This window comes from Leptopilina heterotoma, unplaced genomic scaffold (assembly GCF_015476425.1).
Source record: "Leptopilina heterotoma isolate Lh14 unplaced genomic scaffold, ASM1547642v1 Lhet_156, whole genome shotgun sequence".
NCBI classification, from domain to species: Eukaryota; Metazoa; Arthropoda; class Insecta; order Hymenoptera; family Figitidae; genus Leptopilina; species Leptopilina heterotoma.
The window spans coordinates 1,099,787-1,122,233 of record NW_025110870.1 but is presented as its reverse complement, the minus strand read 5'-3'; the positions used below and the strand labels follow the sequence as shown (position 1 = coordinate 1,122,233).

Below are 22,447 nucleotides of genomic sequence, written 5' to 3'. Positions count from 1 at the left end.
ATCTATTCCTTATAAATATGATTAAAGTTTCCCCCTCCCTATTAATAGATATTTATTTCCCATTTCTTTTAGATATAAAAATTAGCATTTTTAAAAAAAATGCTTCAAATTTTTACAAATTTTTACAAATTTTTACAAATTTTTACAAATTTTAATTTTTAATTAAATACAAAATATACACCTAATTATATAACAAATTCTTTTTTATTCAATTTATTATAATTTTAATTTTTAAATTAAAATTTTTACTACACTATAAAATCATTACTAACTTTAAAGTTCTAATTAATTAAAATGTAGTTTAAAAAAAACATTATAATTTCATTATAAAAATTTATAATTATAATATTTTAAATGCCACAATATATTGAATATTTCATTATTGTCCATCAAGATGTTATTTACTATGTAATTTGATTTATTTTCTAAAATATTTTTATTCCTATAATTTTAATTTTTTCATAAGATTCTTAAATTATTACATAACTTAAACATTTTGTAATTTACACATTAATAAAATATTCAATTTTCATCTACATTATACTTATTTATTTTAACTAAATAATTTACTTTACCTATTTCTATTCTTTTTATCCTTTTAATTTATTATATAAAATATATTTTTTACTAAAATTAATTTCCTTTAATATTTTTAATATATTAATATATTAAAAATTTAATATTCTATCAGGTCTAAATTTTATATTAAATTAAAAATTTTAAGATCTTTCTTTTGCCTCTTTTTCTTAAATTTCTTCCAAATCCTATGAGGAAAACCAGTTTTCCATTCCTGACAAAAGTCACTCGATAAAAATAGTTCACTTAATTAGAAATTATTGATCTTATTTAATCTATTCCTTATAAATATGATTAAAGTTTCCCCCTCCCTATTAATAGATATTTATTTCCCATTTCTTTTAGATATAAAAATTAGCATTTTTAAAAAAAATGCTTCAAATTTTTCCAAATTTTTACAAATTTTTACAAATTTTTACAAATTTTAATTTTTAATTAAATACAAAATATACACCTAATTATATAACAAATTCTTTTTTATTCAATTTATTATAATTTTAATTTTTAAATTAAAATTTTTACTACACTATAAAATCATTACTAACTTTAAAGTTCTAATTAATTAAAATGTAGTTTAAAAAAAACATTATAATTTCATTATAAAAATTTATAATTATAATATTTTAAATGCCACAATATATTGAATATTTCATTATTGTCCATCAAGATGTTATTTACTATGTAATTTGATTTATTTTCTAAAATATTTTTATTCCTATAATTTTAATTTTTTCATAAGATTCTTAAATTATTACATAACTTAAACATTTTGTAATTTACACATTAATAAAATATTCAATTTTCATCTACATTATACTTATTTATTTTAACTAAATAATTTACTTTACCTATTTCTATTCTTTTTATCCTTTTAATTTATTATATAAAATATATTTTTTACTAAAATTAATTTCCTTTAATATTTTTAATATATTAATATATTAAAAATTTAATATTCTATCAGGTCTAAATTTTATATTAAATTAAAAATTTTAAGATCTTTCTTTTGCCTCTTTTTCTTAAATTTCTTCCAAATCCTATGAGGAAAACCAGTTTTCCATTCCTGACAAAAGTCACTCGATAAAAATAGTTCACTTAATTAGAAATTATTGATCTTATTTAATCTATTCCTTATAAATATGATTAAAGTTTCCCCCTCCCTATTAATAGATATTTATTTCCCATTTCTTTTAGATATAAAAATTAGCATTTTTAAAAAAAATGCTTCAAATTTTTACAAATTTTTACAAATTTTTACAAATTTTTACAAATTTTAATTTTTAATTAAATACAAAATATACACCTAATTATATAACAAATTCTTTTTTATTCAATTTATTATAATTTTAATTTTTAAATTAAAATTTTTACTACACTATAAAATCATTACTAACTTTAAAGTTCTAATTAATTAAAATGTAGTTTAAAAAAAACATTATAATTTCATTATAAAAATTTATAATTATAATATTTTAAATGCCACAATATATTGAATATTTCATTATTGTCCATCAAGATGTTATTTACTATGTAATTTGATTTATTTTCTAAAATATTTTTATTCCTATAATTTTAATTTTTTCATAAGATTCTTAAATTATTACATAACTTAAACATTTTGTAATTTACACATTAATAAAATATTCAATTTTCATCTACATTATACTTTTTTATTTTAACTAAATAATTTACTTTACCTATTTCTATTCTTTTTATCCTTTTAATTTATTATATAAAATATATTTTTTACTAAAATTAATTTCCTTTAATATTTTTAATATATTAATATATTAAAAATTTAATATTCTATCAGGTCTAAATTTTATATTAAATTAAAAATTTTAAGATCTTTCTTTTGCCTCTTTTTCTTAAATTTCTTCCAAATCCTATGAGGAAAACCAGTTTTCCATTCCTGACAAAAGTCACTCGATAAAAATAGTTCACTTAATTAGAAATTATTGATCTTATTTAATCTATTCCTTATAAATATGATTAAAGTTTCCCCCTCCCTATTAATAGATATTTATTTCCCATTTCTTTTAGATATAAAAATTAGCATTTTTAAAAAAAATGCTTCAAATTTTTACAAATTTTTACAAATTTTTACAAATTTTAATTTTTAATTAAATACAAAATATACACCTAATTATATAACAAATTCTTTTTTATTCAATTTATTATAATTTTAATTTTTAAATTAAAATTTTTACTACACTATAAAATCATTACTAACTTTAAAGTTCTAATTAATTAAAATGTAGTTTAAAAAAAATAATAATAATAATTCCTTCTTTAAAACATATTGCTTGTTGATTAGGTAAATGCAAAGCTAATCTGTATGCCGCATGTGATTGTTCGTGCATATTAAATTCGAATAATCTATTCATTGCTTCTGGTGGACATACATAACGTGTATTCAAATAATGTTGAGGTTCATCATAGTGCATTAAATCATTATTATCTTTAATACCTACTATTGCACAGTCATGGCCCTTAAAACAATACTTAAATAAGTATTTTACACCACCTATACTACCACATGCTACAACATTAATGTGACATTCAAATGTTTTACTCAAATACGGATTATATGGTACAATCATCGAATTGTCTGCAGTGCATTTAATTGTTACATCTTTTTTATAAAAAATGATTTTTTTACCATCATTTCTTCGTCTATATTCCGGATAGTTTTTTGAATCATAATTTGTTTCTGAACAAAAAGGTTTTGGATAATGTTTCACGCAAATTTTTGTTTCCGGATTCATGCAAGGCGAATTCATATTTTGCTTTTCACAAGGTCCATGGACTTGAAATTGTTTTACAATTTTAAAAAGTTCTGGATTTTTTGTTTCATCTGGAATTTCTGCACATATTATTTTATCTACAGATTCTGCATCACGAATCGCAAAAGTTTTATCCAAAAATAAAATTAAATGTATGTGTGGCAATCCACGCTTTTGGAATTCTATTACATACACATAAGCGAGAACTAATCCAAAAATATTTTTATCTTTTAATTCACTCATAAGCGATTTTACCTTTTGTTGAAAAACTCTAGCTACAATATCCGGTCGATCAGACGCAATTTCACCTTCTAACAAATTTTCTCTAATCTCTCGCCATTTTGGATTACATGTCATTGTAATGAATAAATCAGGTTTTCCAAATTCTTGAACTAATCGCATGGCATCCATAAAAGATTGTTGATACGAACGTGGTCCTCCAGTAAATGTTGATGGTAAAATAATTATTCTTCCTGGTTTTACATTTTCTCTATTTGCTTTATTATGTACATAATCCATTAATCCACAGTACATTTCTACTCGAAGTTGTTTTTGATTTTTATAAATGAAACTTATGCGTCCAGCTACGACTTTTGACCAAATATCAACTATAAATTGTTGACTTAATTTTCCCGTTTGCGTACATGGATTAAACATTCCTCTGTAAGAAAGGCGATACAAACAAAATTGTAAAGCAGTAACATTACGAAAACTATTAATTTGCTTAATGTTTACAGTCCATCCTGAATCACCTGAAGGAAACATTAAAGGATATATCATAGGATCAGCGTTTGCACTAAGAATAGAAATGGGAATACTTTCAGAACCTTTTGGATGTATACATATATCACGATCCACTGGAGGTTCACCATTTTCACTCACAAATACAACTGCTACTTCATTACAAGATGGTACATTGAATTTACTTTGATTTAATGATCTATCCCGTTTGATCCTCATTTTAATATCCCTTATAGGTTTATTTTCCAATTTCGCTCTAGTTTCTTCTTCTAATTCTACTTCTCTCATCATTTTCAAGGCATCTGCAAATGGACTAACCTCTCTTAATAATTTATCTATTCCTTCCAGTAATTGTGGTAAACATTTCTTATTCGATTCATTTTTAGGGTTTCGTGGCCCATGGCCGAAAGCCTTATAGTTTCACTTTGGCGTCCGTCCGTCTGTCCGTCTGTCCGTCGTAATTTGGGGCACTATAGATCCCAAATCAGTCAGTCAGTCAGTCTTAACCACAATGGTTTATGATAACCAAAACAGGATTCGTAAATGCCTGCTTCTATTTATTCTCTATTAATGTTAATGTTAATTGGTGGAGAATCAATTTATAGAAATTAATTGTACATTAATTAAACATCCATAGTTTTTCTTTAAAAATTTTTTTTTCTTTTTAAATGCCACGAAACCCTAGATGTAGGCGTTTTGCGCCTGCTTTTCTTCCAATTTTTTAATCGTTCAAATACAGCTTCATTAGTATCAAGAATATACAGCTGACCATATTTTAAACTGTCACCATCATTGGGATGAAGAGCATATGTATTATGATACACTTGTCCATGTATACGAAAAACATAAGGACCATACCCTTTAGGAATTTCTAATTTAGCTCCCATACTGGCAAAAGCAGAAGAACTGTTATAAGAACGAATATTTTCCCTAAAATTTTTACCTTCTATGTTGGAATCATTTAATAAATTACGTAAATAAATCGGATAATCATTTAAATCATCTAATTTTACTTTTCCCTTATGACTGCAACTACTAAATTTTTTATCTAGTGGTCTTTCACACATAAAATGTAATGCAGCACAAAACTCGCACTTAACATTCAACAAACCCAAATAATTTTGTTCAAATTTACATTCATCAAAATTTTCAAAAGGCATAATTGCAACCCGCTGTGAAGGTTGCTCGGGACTCAATTCCAAGTAGCCCTCGCAGCGGGGGGCGTTTTGCTCCCTCTAACGGCGAACAGACATACTAAAAGCGAACAGACAAAATATATATATATGCAAACGGAATACGGACTTTAATATTGTTAATTAAAAATATTAAACTTTCTTTTTTATCCTAATTTTTCAAAAAATTATCATAAAAAATTATTACTAGACATCAGGCTTAAATTAAAACATTTACTTTCTGAATTCTGATTCATGTTCACATCAGAATTAAAGTCATGTTATACCCTTTAACGTCCAAATTTTTTTTCCATTCAAAATTTATGACACTTGGTACCTAGGGGTTTTCGGGGTCGCTGATTACGAATCTGATGTCAGATTTTGAAAATTCAAAATGGCGGATCCAATATGGCGGACCGGAATTTTAAAATTTGATGGATTTTTATGAAACTTGGTATCTAGGGGTTTTCGGGGTCGCTGATTACGAGTTTGATATCAGATTTTAAAAATTCAAAATGGCGGATCCAATATGGCGGACCAAAAATTTAAAATTCGATGGATTTTCATGGAACTTGGTATCTAGGGGTTTTCGGGGTTGCTGATTACGAATCTGATGTCGGATTTTGAAAATTCAAAATGGCGGATCCAATATGGCGGACCAAAAATTTAAAATTCGATGGATTTTCATGGAACTTGGTATCTAGGGGTTTTCGGGGTTGCTGATTACGAATCTGATGTCGGATTTTGAAAATTCAAAATGGCGGATCCAATATGGCGGACTAAAACAATTAAATTTGGATGGCTTTTCTTTGAACTTGGCATTTAGAGCATGTTGGGTTTACTGTTGGATTACGCATCTGATGTCATATTTTGTAAATTCAAAATGGCGGATCCAATATGGCGGACCAAAAAAATTAAATTTGGATGGCTTTTCATTGAACTTGGCATTTAGAGCATGTTGGGTTCACTGTTGGATTACGCATCTGATGTCATATTTTGTAAATTCAAATTGGCGAATTCAATATGGTGTACAAAATTTTTAAATTTTATTAATTTTCATGAAATTTAGTATCTAGGGGTTTTTGGGGATTGCTGATTACGAATTGAGGGAAAATCCTATTCTATTCAATCTTATAGTGCCAATTTACGAAAATATGCTTTGATCTTTGCAAAGTACAAAAGTACTTGAAATAGCAAAATGTGAAACTGGTGCAAAGACAAGCAGTACATTGCGTTTCTTAATTTTTTTATTTGCTTTTTCTCCTTAATTTGTTTATTTCATTTTGCACAAAGGAAAAGTACGTGAAATAGCATAATAAAAAATTGGTGTATAGGCGAACAGTATAGTGCGTTTCTTACGTTATTCATTTGTTTTTCTTCTTTCATTTGTTTTTAAAATGAAGCGGAGAAGTAAAAACAATTTTCACGATAAGTATTCAGTTCCAGATGTTTCTGATGATTCTGAAGTTGCAGGTGATTATGCATCATCTGAAGAAGAGAGTAATCTCTTAGAAAAATCACTTTTAACTTCTGATTCTGAAGCATCATCTGAATCTGATAATACAGATAGTGAAAGTGTTGAAGGTGACAATGATGATATTTGGTCACATGATGTTCGAAAATTAAAAAATATTATTCTTAGGGAATCTAGTCCTGGTTCAAAAATACCCATTGAAAAAAATTCTTCTGAAAAAGATGTTTTCTACAGAATTTTTTCTGAAAAAATGTTACGCTTTATAGTTCAAGAAACAAATGCTTACGCATTAGAAAAATCAAACCTTACAACTTGGACGCCAATAACTTTGGAAGAACTAAAAGCTTGGTTAGGTTTGAATATCATTATGGGGATTCACAAACTTCCAGCATTAGAACATTTTTGGAGTTCAGATCCCATTTTGATAGTACCAGCAGTGTCAAATGTTATGACTCGTAATCGCTTCAAACAAATAACATCCAATTTACATCTGATTTCCAATAAGACAATTATTGGGAACAGAAATCGTAATATCGATAAGTTGCATAAACTTAGACCTGTAATTGATGAGATAAACATTAATATAGAAAAAACTTATCTGCACTCTAATAAAGTGTCAGTAGATGAGTCAATGATAAAGTTCAAAGGGCGTTCAAGTTTAAAGCAATACATGCCCATGAAACCGATTAAAAGAGGTTATAAGTTCTGGACTTTGGCGGATTCAAAAACTGGATTCGTTTTAAAGTTTGAAGTTTACACAGGGAAATCTGAAGAAAAAAATTCAGCAACCGGTAGTTTAGGTGAACGAGTTGTTCTAAACCTCACAGAAAAAATGGTCAATAGCGGATGCTTGGTAGTATTCGATAATTTTTTTACTTCTTTGAGCCTTATGAATCAGTTAAGAGCAAAAAATATTTTCGCAGTCGGCACTGTTAGGTCCAATAGAATAGGTTTACCTCCAATGCTCAAAGAACAAGAAAAAATTAAGAGGGGAGACTTTAAATTTCTTGTTAAAGGATGCGTTGCTAGTATCAAGTGGATGGATTCAAAGCCTGTAACTCTTTTGACTACAGCACACAATCCTCAAGATACTTGCCATGTAAACCGAAAAAATAAAGATGGCAGTAGAAGTGTCGTTAATTGTCCAGTAGCTATCGCAGATTATAATAAATATATGGGTGGAGTAGATCTATTTGATAAAAAAAAAGAAGCGATATGCTATTGGTAGAAGGTCTCGAAAGTGGTGGCACAGAATTTTTTATTTTCTTGTCGATCTTGCTATTGTAAACGCATCAATTCTTTGGAAAATTCACAAGAAAGATAAATCAGCTGATCAATTGTGCTTTCGTCTCAACTTAGCAAGGCAATTAATCGATGATTTCTCATCAAAAAAACAACGCGGTCGTCCAAAAACAGAAAAAATTAAAAATAAAATGGAATCACAAAGACTTTTCGACGCTAAGCATGAAATTGAAGTAGGACCAACTAGGAGAAGATGTGCCAACTGCTACAAAAACAAAAAGCAAGTTCGAACCAAAACAGTTTGCGTGGTTTGCAAAGTTGCTTTGTGCATCGGTTCTTGCTTCAGAAACTACCACAAAAAATAAAAATTAACGGGTGAAAAAACACATTTTACTAAAAAAATTAATTTCATTTACAAAACCAGAATTAAAATTAAAAAATAAATACTAAAAAGCAAAAAAAATAAAATAAAATGTAAAAAATAAAAAAAATAAATAAAATGTAAAAAAATAAAAAAAATAAAAAAAAATAAAAAATTAAAAAAAAATTAAGGAACTAGTAGCTTACCACGTCCACGTCGTTAGTTCTGGGTCACGCAAAGAGTAAGTTGGTTCCGCATTTAAAAATTATTAAAGACCTAACACAGTTTCTAAAATTTATCCATTATCTTTAAATACGACATTTTGAATATTAAAAATATGACATCAGATTCGTAATCAGCTACCACGAAAACCCCTACATACCAAGTTTAATAAATATTTATTCAAATTTCATCAAATTTTAAATTTTTTGATCCACCATATTGGATTCACCATTTTGAATTTTCAAAATCCGACATCAGATTCGTAATCAGCGACCTCGAAAACCCCTAGATACCAAGTTTCATGAAAATCCATCGAATTTTAAAATTTCGGTCCGCCATATTTGATCCGCCATTTTGAATTTTCAAAATCCGACATCAGATTCGTAATCAGCGACCTCGAAAACTCTAGATACCAAGTTCCATGAATATCCATCGAATTTAAAAATTTCGGTCCGCCATATTAGATCCGCCATTTTGAATTTTCAAAATCTGACATCAGATTCGTAATCAGCGACCTCGAAAACCCCTACATACCAAGTTTCATGAAAATCCATCAAAATTTAATTTTTCTGGTCCGCCATATTGGATCCGCCATTTTGGATTTTCAAAATCTGACATCAGATTCGTAATTAGCGACCTCGAAAACCCCTACATACCAAGTTTCATGAAAATCCATCAAAATTTAATTTTTTCGGTCCGCCATATTGGATCCGCCATTTTGGATTTTCAAAATCTGACATCAGATTCGTAATCAGCGACCTCGAAAACCCCTACATACCAAGTTTCATGAAAATCCATCAAAATTTAATTTTTCCGATCCGCCATATTGGATCCGCCATTTTGGATTTTCAAAATCTGACATCAGATTCGTAATCAGCGACCCCGAAAACCCCTAGATATCATTTTGTGATTAAATATATTAACCCTATTTGAAGATAGGATTTTTATTTCTTTATGGTACAGCGTATGTACCGCTGGACGTTAAAGGGTTAAAGTGATATATTTTTTCATAATAAAATTTATTAGATACGTGAATAACATATCTTAAATGGGTTAATACACATATCATAACAAGTTTTTCATTGTGAAATAAGAAATATGATATGCGCGCAAAGTAGGCCTGTGCGGTTATTGAATTCTGTAACCGGTTTCCGGTTATTGAAATAACCGGTTATAAACCCGGTTAACCGGTTACAGATAAACAACCGGTTATTCGGTTATAACCGGTTTTAACCATATAACCGATTAACCGGTTCTTCGGTTATTATGAAATAATAACCGATTAACCGTTTATTCGGTTATTATAAAATAACCGGTTAACCGTTTTTTCGGTTTTTTTTTAAGTAACGAGTTAAAAGGTTTTCCGATTATTTTGAAATTATAGAAAAAGAGAATCATTATTTTTATTTGTGTAGAAAAAATTGTTTCTTAAACATCTAATTTGCAAAACGGTAGGCAAAATTTTCAAATCTAAATTTAAATATTTTAATAGTTTCTTAGATTTTTTAATATAATTTTTAAAAAGTGAATTTTTCTTTAAGGGGACCGTACACCACTTTTGTGTTTTTTTCAATATTTAGTTTTTCATAGTAAAATGTATTGAAACACTGGGCTCTTTTCACACATATTAACACACATAATGAGGATTAAGAAAAAAATATTTTTTTATTTAGTCTGCCCTTCATGGCGACAAAATGGCGGCTGAAGTGATTGTTCGGAAAAAACTAGTTGACACGTTATCTCTGCTTCAAAATGTCGGAAACAAAAAATTAAAAGGATTTCTTAAAATATATATCAGTGGCTATGGCCTGAACCACAACCAACATTCTACATCCATTTTTAACCCATTTTTTTACCGTTTTAGGGGTGGAAAAGGGGTAGAAAAATTTAAACCGCCGCCATTTTCTCATTTTTTCTTCAAATTCATTTTTTTGTTTCCGACATTTTGAAGCAGAGATATCGTGTCAACCAGTTTTTTCCGGACAATCACTTCAGCCGCCATTTTGTCGCCATGAAGGGCAGAATAAATAAAATATTTTTTTCCTAATCCTCAATATCTATGTTAATATGTGTGAAAAGAGCCCAGTGTTTCGATACATTTTACTATGAAAAAATAAATGTTGAAAAAACACGCAAAAGTGGTGTACGGTCCCCTTAAGCACATAGAGTTTAATTGCACACACTACTTTTATGTTTTTTAAAAATAGAAAATGAATAAACAATCGGTTATTCTAAAATAACCTGTTATTCCAAAATAACCGGTTATTCCTAAATAACCGGTTATTTCAAAATAACCGAAAAAAGGTTAACCGTTTACTCCAAAATTTTATAACCGGTTAACCGGTTATGACAATAACCGGTTTTATAACCAGTTAACTGGTTAACCGCACAGGCCTACGCAAAGTTTGCTAGTTATATATAATAATCGTGGTGATTCCAGATTTCCAGATTTCTGTCCACACTTGAAGTTAAACTTTTGTGGAGGCTTTTGTTTTTTATATGTTTTGACAGATATTATTATATTATTTTTATTCTTTTAATTATTTGTATTTTTGATTTAATTAAAAGAATTACTTAATCTATAAAAAGTATTATTATAAATGTTTTTATTCATTATTTATTTTTCTTTTGCGTTGAAGTTACAAATTAATGTCATTTGGTTGTCATTTTAAAGAATTTAGTCAAAGTTTTTTCCTTACTTTCTGATAAGGTTAGTATTTTGTAAATAAATGACAAATAAAAATAATGCAAATTTTTTTTACATTTTTTCTATAAAAAAACTTTTTTGTTTGTCAAATCGAAATTAGGCAGCCTTTCCTTTTTTCCTTGTAAAAAAAATTAGAAAATTTTGTTTTTTTTAATAAAATAACCTCTATTATTTCTATTTTTCGATTCACAATTCTTAAACAAACTTTTAAGTTTTGATTAGGAATAAAGGAGAAAAAAGATTTTAGAAATTCAATTTGTTATGTTATTATTAACGAAATAATTATATTTTTTTAAATAAATGAAAAAGAATTATTAATTATTTATTTAATTATAATTAAAATTTTATTTATTTTTTATTTGTTTATTACTTATTCAAGTGGCATAATTTTCGTTTCATAATCACAATTTTAATACAAAATCATGTTTTTTTAAAAAAGACATAAATTGGGCCGCCTTATTATTTCATAAAACAATTTTTTTATTATATTTGTAGGACAGTATTTTATATATTTTATATGTTAGAAGTTTATTTTAACTGAAATTTCTTTTTGCGAAATTTTATTTACTATAATTTTCGTTTAAACGAATTTATATTATGTAAATAAAATTTTTTCATAATAAAAATTTAATTTGACAGAATTTTCAATACGTCAAATTTCAATTTATCGAATTTTTCGTTAATTAGAATTTTATTATTAAATAGAATGTCATTTAGACGAATTTTTAATAGACATAAAAAATATTCTATATATTACATAAATTTCATGTACATCAACTTAACGAAACAACTTAAAAAAATTTTAGTCGCATATAGTGCGTTATTTGCCGCTTTTTTGTCGCTAATTAGTTGTAGAAAAAAAATTTTGTCGCTCCATAATTTTTTTTAATATTGGGTGTTATGCTAAGTTTATATAAAGAAAGCAAAGCACCCGTACTAACAATGATAGTTACAAAGATTCACTAAATTCCACTACATAGGAATTTGCCGTTTTTTGCCGCTAAACAACAAGATAGTTCGTTTTACAAAATAATAAAAAATTTTTAACAAATTTATTTTTTTTTTTTTAAATTAATAAATTTTTTTTTCAAAAACTTTAAAAAAGCAAAAAAAACGTTAGTGCATCAATTAAAAAAAATAAATTAATTACATAACAAAATTAAAATCCACATAGCACTTTATTTCTCAAAAAGTTCAGAAGTTTACAAAGTCAAGTTCGAAAATTTTCTTTGTAAATATCCAGTAAACTCGTCTCTAAATGCAATATTCCAGTAAAAAAATCAAAAACATTAAAAAATAAATTGTTTTTCCAATCATTTAACGCAGGCTTACTGTAAAACTTTCTAAATAAAGTCATCAATATAGACAACTAAATTAGTTGAAAGACAAATTCCAATCTCAAAAAAACTAAAAAAATTCATGCTTAAAAAAATTATTTAAAAAATTATAAAAGCACAAATTAAGTCTTTAACGACAAAATTAAATTTATCATTTAATAACTAAATAAGTGTAGCGACAAATTCCTAGTTCAAAATAATTTTTTAAAAAATTATTACTTTCGAAAAAAAATTTATTTCGCTAAGTTTCCCTCACATTTTAATTAAAAAATTGTATAAACAATTTAAATCTTTAAGGACAAAATTAAATTTATCATTTAATAACTAAAGAAGTCTAACGACAAATTCCTAGCTCAAAATTATTTTTTTAAAAATTAATAGTTTCGAAAAAAAATTATTTTTGCTAAGTTTCCCTCACATTTTGATTAAAAAATTGTATAAACAATTTAAATCTTTAACGACAAAATTAAATTTATCATTTAATAACTAAATAAGTCTAACGACAAATTCCGAGCTCAAAATTATTTTTTTAAAAATTAATACGTAGAATTTTTTAAGAAAAATTGTTTAAAAGTGAATTTTGGTAAAAATTTTGATTAATAATTTAATATTAAAAGCATTATTGTGTGAATTTTTAGAAATTATATAATTTAAATGATCAAAATAATTTTGAAATAGTTAAAATAAATCTGAATTTCTAGGAAAAAATAATAATGATAAATTACTTTTTTAAAAAAGAAGTTATTGCTGTTTTCGATTAATTTAAAAATATTAAAGAAGTTAGTAAATAAATGAATTAGAAACATTTTTCTCTGGATCTAATCATTTTTAAAGTAAAACAAAATATTCTCAGGGTCAGGGAAAAAGTTGAAAATTTGTCTGGAAGTCAGTGAAAAAACAGGAAAAAACAAAGATAAATTTTTGTGGCAACGCGGATTAAAGCAACATTTACTTTGTTTTTATCTTTAAAGTTTGTGTTACATCCCGAGCAGAAAGCGAGGTTATTTTGAATTTTAATTATTATTTATTTTATTTCGGAGGAATGGTAGGCTCATTAAGTCAAGTTGGTAAAGCTTGACCATTTATTTTTATGTGAGTACGTTGTTTTCTATCGATCCTACGGGGCTCGTCTTATAATTATTTCAAATTTAATTGTTAGATAATTAACTTTTCTTTAGAACTTTAGGATATTTAATAAATTTAACTCAAAAATTTATTGATTTTATATTTTAAATGAAATATTTATTATCTTTGATTACAAGAAAATGAGGTGTATAAATGTTGTTGTGTTGAATGTTAATACAATTTGTTTAAAATTTAAAAGGTACTTACAATTACCTCTGTTCAGAGGGCAGATACAAGGATGATTTTTGATCAGGAATATAATTCCTTTAATCGTTGACACTGTGAGGTTTTGCAACTCTTAAAAAAGAACGGTTGGGACTTTGTCACAGTTTTCTAGTTCTTATTTTCCGAAAGCACACACGTCACGTTTGCAATTCGTATATTTTGAAAATAGACTAATTACGACGGACAATTTAATTTTCAGAATACCGACTCACAAGTCTGGCGATAATGAATACTTGCTCAATATTTTAGAGCAACGAGTAAACTTTATACTGTTTGAAAATGCAAGATTTACGGCCAAAATTATGATTACCGAAGGGTCAAGCTTAAAGATGAAGTTGTCACGACGCTAACGTAACGATGACTTTGTATCGAAATAGACTGACGGATGACAATGGATTTGCATGGGGTTTTATAGTAGCAAATCTTCCCTAGTGGGAGACAAAAGATCAAAGATCACCCCATCTCTAAGCTTGATTCCTAGATCATCCCAAGAATTGAGTCACTTCTTGGAGCTTTGTGACCACCTGCATCACATATAGTATATCGCGAGTATCACTATTCCATGGGATAGTAAACATTCCCAGGAAGAAAACTAAGCTCGTGCCTTCGAGACATACTAATATGAGTCAAGTCCGCTCATAATACATATATAATTTTATTTATAATTCATATTGGTGTGCATCTGTATATCGAATCTCATAGCTTCAGTTCTATGAAGAGTAAAATAATTACTTTGTATTTTGTCAATCATGAGGATCGATATACAGATGAACTATTTCGAAAAACATTCTATACTCTATGCAGCTGCAAAATAATTCTTAGAAGGTAATGCATAGAGAATAGAAAGATACATTTATTGTTTAATATTAATTTTGAAATAAGAGTATTGCGTGAGAAATAATCAGCCAATTAAAAATTATTTCGTATTTAATTATTATTATTCTATCTCAAAATTTTGTATTTATATTTATTTAAAGGTTTATTTTAATTTTGATAAATTATTAAAAGTAAAAATATCGTTTCTCTAATATTTTTCTTTTTTATTTTATATTTATTGCTTTTCTTTTTGTTATATTTATTTTAAACGCAATATCTCTATTCTTGATATTTTACATACGCGATCATCAGCAATGGTTCATTGCTAATGTCTTAAATTTCAAAAAGGGAATTTTGTTACTGGGATGTAACATCTGTAAGAAATCTGTAATGGAAAATAATCAAATTTAATCTGAATTATTCGTTAATTTTGATTATTATAAAAACATAAAAATTTTAGGTCATTGCAAATGCGGCAGTAACTTAAAAGGACAGATTCTTCCTTCTTTGGAAACCCAAAATATAATTAAAATTAAATGCACAGCAGCTCCAGGAAATGGAATTTGTGGTAAACGTCAGTTGCGATGTCAAACCAGGGAAAAAGTTGTCTCTGAATTGGAAAAAGTTTCTGTAGAAGCATACAGAAAATCGAAGGCTGCTGCTTTAATGAAAGAAGGTGACTCATTTGAACCACCGCACTTGTATGAGGCAAATGTTTTAAGGAACGCAAGGTGTCAGGAGAAACAAAAACAATATAGGGACAAAGATCCAATCATTGCTTTGTCGAAATTTAAAAGGTCTGAAGGACTTAATATTGTTCGAGATATAGGAAACGATCCTGTTAAAGTTCTATTTTGGTCGTCTCACCAAAATAGATCATACAACCACCTAATGAGACAACACCTAATTCGCAATTTGCGAATTATTGTCACACAGTGACAATAATGATGTGGTTGACCTGATGGATTCAGTCTGAGTATCCCAAAGAAGTAGTAAGGACAGCTGTTTATTTTCAATATGTATTTGAGGAGCAAGTTTTCAAAACTTGATAAATCCATAATTTCTCATTTGGAGAAAATGAAACAAATGACATTCCTCATATCACTACTAAAGTTGATTTTAAAATAAAATTTTTTTATTAATTTATTTTTATAACAATGTTTTTAAATTTAAGGTGTTCTGTTTTTAATTAAACATTATTATAATTAGGTAATTTAAAAGTTTTAGTAATTTTTTCTAATAAAAGACATAAAAATTATAAGTCATCATGGTTATGTCAAAAAGTTTTTAAACTAAAAATTCGTTGTTAATAAATTTTTTTTTTAAATTTAACAGTGACAGTTTGATTTTTAAAGTTCTTAAAATGCATAATTTATGCCTATCTTAATTTTATTAAAAAATGGAATTATCAGTATTTGAAAATTTGCTCCTCATTTATTATTATATGGACAAATTATTTTTAAATTTAACTAAATTCGAAATGCCTGAATGTTTTGATCAAATAAAATTCAAATTGATTAAATTACTCAAGTTCCTCTAAGTTTTACTAAATTTACGAATTTAATTATTGCTAGACAACCTGTATTTATAACTTTCTAAGCAGCACATAATATATCCTAATTATAGGACTTTTTGTCCTATATTTCACTGTAATACAGTGTAATATTAACTCAATATTGTGTTATTACACCGATAGATTAGCTCAGTCGGATAGATGCCTCCCTTGGCGGTCGTTTAAGGACCAAGGGTATAATTACCCTTGGTTTGCGCCCATTTGGCTTGGTATTTTTCCGGCACGTGAGACAATCTGAGCGGGAGGTTTGACGTCGAGGTATAATTATGTGCACCGTCGATTATTGTCCGGTACACACCATTAGAACTCGACTGTCGATAAACCGGTTGTACTCAGGAGAGGTTTTCTACAGTTTTCCTCTTCTCTGGCAAGAAAACCCATTGACGGGTGGTCCAGGCGAATGCGAGTACTCCTAATAAAAGTCGTCTGTAGACGCAAAATTAGGTTAATATATAGTGTGACGATGTGAATTGTCGTTCTTTATTTTGTCGAAATTCTGAATCGTCATGTCATGTGTCGCAATTATCACTAAACCGTGATCGTTAATTGGTATGGTAATTTAAAAAGTCGAAACTGCCGTGTGACCCACTATCAGTGGTGAATAGGAGTAGGAGAGAAAGTGCTAGAGGGCAGAGCCGCTCATTGTTAGAGAGAGAGACCGAGAGAGAAGAGCCAGTGGAACGAGAGAGAAGAAGAGACGAAGAAGCCGAGCACGTGTGGGAAAAGCCAAAAACAGGTGTCTGTAGTTTTTTCTAATCTGAAAGATCTTTCTTCAGAATTAAACATACAGAATAATACATGTGTAGCTTGCAAAAATGGAGATTTTCCTTCTGGAGCTCATGTATGTGTTGTATGTGGATGTAATGTGCACATTTTAGAAGGATGCTCGGTTCGCATAGAAGAAGAAGATGAAGGCTATGGTGAGAGGCGGATTTGTATTACTTTCTCTAAAAATTCGGCAAAATCTTCTAAACTTGCACTACAAGATTTTCAGAACTGTTGAGATCTTGGTAGAAAAAAAGGGAAAAAAATCGCACAACCTATTTAACAGGAGCTACTCAGCATTTTCTAGATAAAGTGACTTCAGAAAAATTAAAGAAATTGGCTATACTGAAGAATGGCAACGATCCGACATTAGCATTGGTTACACTGAAAAAATAAGTGTCTTTTTTGATATCTTAAAATAAGATGTAAGATGGAAAAATAGTATCTTACATCTTACAATAAGATGTTTTCTAAAGCATCTTACTGATATTTAAGATGCTTTATACATTTTAGCAGCGATGAAGATATTTCTTTCATCTTAGAAAAGTAAGATACTTTTTTAAGTTCTTTAAAGTATCTTAAATTAAGATGTTTCTGTTGCAATAAGATGTTTAGCGTTAAGTTACTTGAGAATCGTAAGCTGCGCCATAAGTGTAAGTTACTAAAAACTAAGATACATTAAGTGTTTTAGTTTTTAGTGGGTCGGGCTGGTAGTAGGTCGCCAGTGTATTAAATTTAATTTTTTATAGATTTATTTTTCTTTTTTTTATATTTCCTTTTGTTTTATCACACCAACCCCACATAACCTTGGAGTGCGGAATCCAAGGTATCTGTAGGCAGATTTCCCAAAAGTCCCTAAGCAAAAAAAAAAAAAAAAAAACATCTTAAATTAAGATGTTTTAAGTAACTAAAAAGTGTCTACCAAAACACCTTTGAAGTGACTACGAAAACATCTTAAATTAAGATACAGTCAGGCCTCCGAACTGCACGCTTTGAAACTGAACGCTGTCGCCAAACTGCACGCTGGCTTTAGTTTCTAAGTACTCCACAGTGAACGGTGGCGCTACTAAATTCAGTACCGTATATTTTCAAATTCTATTAACTCAATTTTAATCCCAGAGGATAAATATCCAAGTACGGTCATGATAATTAGATAGTAGGGATGAGTTCGTCAGCGTTCAGTTTGAAATCAAGTGGAGGGGTTATTTCTGGGGTACCGTGCAGTTCTGCGGCCCGACTGTACTTCTTATTGCAGTATACAATAGACAGACTCAAACTGACATTAATAAATACATGTCCACTGGATTCCTTGTTTCAAATATTTTTAGTTGCAATTACAGATAATGATGAAATAAAAAACTTTGTAAATGAACATAAAGATATAAATGCCTTGTTTAAAATGGTCTTTCCAGTTTTAAACAGTACAATAAAAACTAGAACATACACAATCAGAGCGAAATTTTTTTTTAGATTATTTAACCCTTAAACCGCACCCTGGGTGTGCGACACCCATATTCTAGCTTTTTACTCTAATATCTCGTTTAAATTCGTAAAAATTGAACATGTGTTGATATTGGACAGTACAATTGGTACTTAACTTCATGTTTTGTGAGAGAAATTAGTCTGCCAAGTGTCTTTGTGTATTTGATAACTTTATGAAGTTGACGGCGAAAAATTTCTGCTTGTCTGACACCCAGTTTTTGGTTTAGGGTAATTTCAGTAGTTTTAAAAAACTCTTTTTTAATTATTGAAATTAAATAAATCCTTATGAAACCTATTTTTCTTCAAAATAGATGTACTGAACTATATAAGATAATTTTTCCAAAAGATAATATCCTATTCCAGCTTGGAGAACACACTTAAAAGACCCTGGGTGTCGCACACCCAGTGTGCGGTTTAAGGATGGATTCGTAAGTGTGCGGTTTAAGGGTTAAGACCAAAAACCTAAGGAGGACACAATCATGGAACTGCAATGCGAGAGCAACGTTGTCTCGCTTGCCAACTTTTTGTTTAAAAATTTATCAAATTTTGAAGAAGTTTCGACCTGTCGTGCTGGATGCAAACCACACTTCAAATATCTTCCGAGTGTGACAATTTGTGGTAAAGAAATTGAAAAACCTCTGGGAATCGTGATAAAAGAACACTTAACTCTTCCTAACCTTCCGTGCAGACAATGTCAATGTGAAGGAATAGAGGATAACTCAATTCATAAAATCGGTAAGTATCCTGATAAGGGACCATTCATAATCTACGTTATCAATTTAGGCAAGAGAGGAGTTCAAAAATCTAAAAAAACGCATTTATTGCAATAGTAACGAGAGGGAGGGGGTTGTTTTACAACAACATTGAATTGAATTTCCTTTAGAAAGTATTTGTGACCCCATCTGAGAAAAGAGACCTTATGGCCAAAAAATCGATTTTTAGATTAGATATGAAAACAGGGTTCCTGCTAAATCTGGAAATCATTGAAATAGTATAGAATTTTTAAAAGGCTCCTGGAAATCATGGAAAAGGCCTGGAATTTTTAAAAGTTTCTAAATTTTTCCTGTTTTCCATTTTTTCTCTTCAATAATTTTATGTAAGCTGTAATTTTTAATTGCAGTCTTTTAAATTCGTGCGGGCATATAAAGTCTCGTTCGTGAGTCTACCTAGTGTTCGAGCCTAATAAAGTCACTAAATTTGATTGGCTTCAAAAGTTTCTATCTTTTCAAAAGTAAAGGTATGAGCGTACATTAAAGGATCAGATTTTATAAACACTGCCTAAATTGCTCAGATATGAAACCCATGTTTTTGTTCTGACATTTTATCACATCTTTTATCGGAATATAGTCATCTTTTCTGCTTTATTGAACTTCTCGTTTTATAAACAGAAGTTAAATTATGATAGAGTGTATAGAATAGTGTCAAATCTGAAAGTAAGTAACAAATTAATAATTTATACATTCTACTCGTATTCATTTAAAAATTTTAATGACAATATATCCGTTATATTTTTTTGTAATAATGCTATGTATATTAACCTCACATTTTTTGCAAACACATGTTTTGCAAAATGTTTCGTACAAATACTTGTACATATTTTTTCTTAAAAATTGTAAGTTGATTGATTATATTATTAAAAAAATATTTAAATTTCATTATACCTAATTCGATAATGAGAAAATTTTGTAATTGAATAATCTCCTAAAAATATTTCTTTTTCTACAGAAAAAATGAGTTTGAAGTGTCATTATCGTCCTGAATGGGAAAAAGAATTAGAGTTTATTAAATCTTTTTCTAATGGTAAATTTTTTGCTTACTGTAATTTATGCAGTAAACATATCGCCCTTAGTAATATGGGTTTATCTGCAATTAGGAGTCACGAAAAAAGTTCCAAGCATACAGGAAGCGCAAACTCAAAAAAAGTAGCTACAGAATTAGTCTTTTCGGTGTTTCTAATAATCAGGTAAATTTTTATTTTGTTAATTTTATTGAAATAATAATTGACAAAAAAATAAACTATCATTTATGAACAAAAATTTTCTCATTTTAGGAAACTTTAGAGAAGCAACGTAAAGAAAATCCTCAGTTACTCAGTGCGTCAAAAATGCAAGAGAATACATCAAATAGAGAAAGTCATGTTATTTCAGAGACATCAGAAACACGTGTTCTAAACAAATATTTACTAAAAGATGATGTTACAAAAGCTGAAATTCTATGGTGTTTGCAGTGTACTCATAGCCATTTATCATTGCATGCAGCCGGAAATGTAACGCGTATATTTTTCAAAATGTTTCCTGACAGTAACATTGTTAAGCAAATCCAATTAGGACCAGATAAAGTGGCTTATGCAGTGACTTTTGGTTTAGGCCTCTATTTTCATAATAAAATTAGAAGAGACATTGATAATAGCAAGTTTTTTACTGTGCGCATCGACGAATCCCTTAATAAAGTGGCTCAAAAGCAACAAATGGACATTGCTATTCGTTTTTAGAGTGAGGATGCTGATGAAGTTCGAACTCATTATTATAGTTCTGCATTTCTTGAAAAAGGTACTGCCTCTCATTTGCTTGATGCTTTCAGAGCAGAAATTGAACCTCTGAATTTTCATCGTTTGACTCATGTATCTATGGATGGTCCAAACGTGAACTTTAAATTTCTCAAAGATTTGGATTCCTATATGATTTCGACAAATGATGTTGAAGATCCGAAATTACTTTTGATGGGCTCTTGTGGTTTGCACGTTGTCAACAATGGTTTTAAAGCTGGTATCGTTGCTACAGGATGGAATGTGGTTTTATTCCTAAAATCAATTTTCAATGTTTTTAAAGATGATCCTGCACGAAGAAGTGACTATTCGTCGTATTCGAATTCATCATTATTCCCGCTACAATATTCTTCTTCTACTATGTATAGATGGTTAGAAAATAGTGCTACCGCAGATAGAGCTTTAAAAACTTTGCCGTTTTTAAAAAAGTATGTTGAAGGTTTAAAAAAGGATAAAAAAGAACCAGACTGAATCAGGCGCGGATCCAGGGGGGCCACAGTGACATGCCCCCCCCCGAGAATTCAAACTTCCTGGAATTGTTTAAATAAAAATTTCATTCATAATAGGTCATCAAGCTAGCGTCTAGCAGATGGCCCCCCAAGAACCTTGTCTGGATCCGCCCCTGGACTCAATTAGTTACAGAATGCTTGTTGACGGTATCAATGACAAATTAATAAGAGCAAAATTAAAAATTTTTTCATACATATCAAATCTTATCGAGCCTTTTCTACGAGAATATCAAAACAATCATCCTTTTGCTCCTTTCCTCTACACTGATCTCACTCTAATAATGACTGATTTGATGTCCATTTTTATCAAAAAAGAAGTTCGGGAGAAATCAAATAATATTTACAATATTGACATTGAAAGTAATGATAATTACATTAAAACTCATAGTGTTAAACTTGGGTTTGCTGTTCAAGTTGAACTCAATAAACTTAATAAGACTGAAACTGACGTGTCGGATAAAGATAAACTACTTTTCAAAGGCCAATGTCGAACTATGGCAATAAAGTTTTGCCAAAAGTTGCTCGAAAAATCGCCTCTGAAATATAAACTTTGCAAGGGTATTACATTTTGCGATCCCCTGCTTCTTTATCAATTTAATGATTCTTGTCTCAAACGACTTCAACTTACTCTAGAAGAATTTCTAAAGAAAAACAGGATTTCCACAGGGGACTGCGATATTATTGAAAAAGATTTCAAAAAGCTGATTAAAAACCAAGTGTTAAAGAAATTTTTAAATCGTTTGATAGAAAAAAAGAACGTGTTGTTCATTTTTGGAGAGATATTTGGAA

General features: G+C 28.7%; 1 protein-coding gene across 1 annotated transcript; it reads right to left on the bottom strand.

The window, feature by feature from the left end:
* Positions 1-2,875: 2,875 nt before the first annotated feature.
* Positions 2,876-4,394, bottom strand: LOC122498651 (the record flags this gene model as incomplete). Its single annotated transcript, XM_043606492.1, has 2 exons — positions 3,239-4,394; positions 2,876-3,118 (listed from the first exon to the last, which is right to left on the bottom strand). Coding segments are annotated over exons 1-2 (1,399 nt in total), but the record flags the coding sequence as incomplete, so codon positions are not given.
* Positions 4,395-22,447: the final 18,053 nt, after the last annotated feature.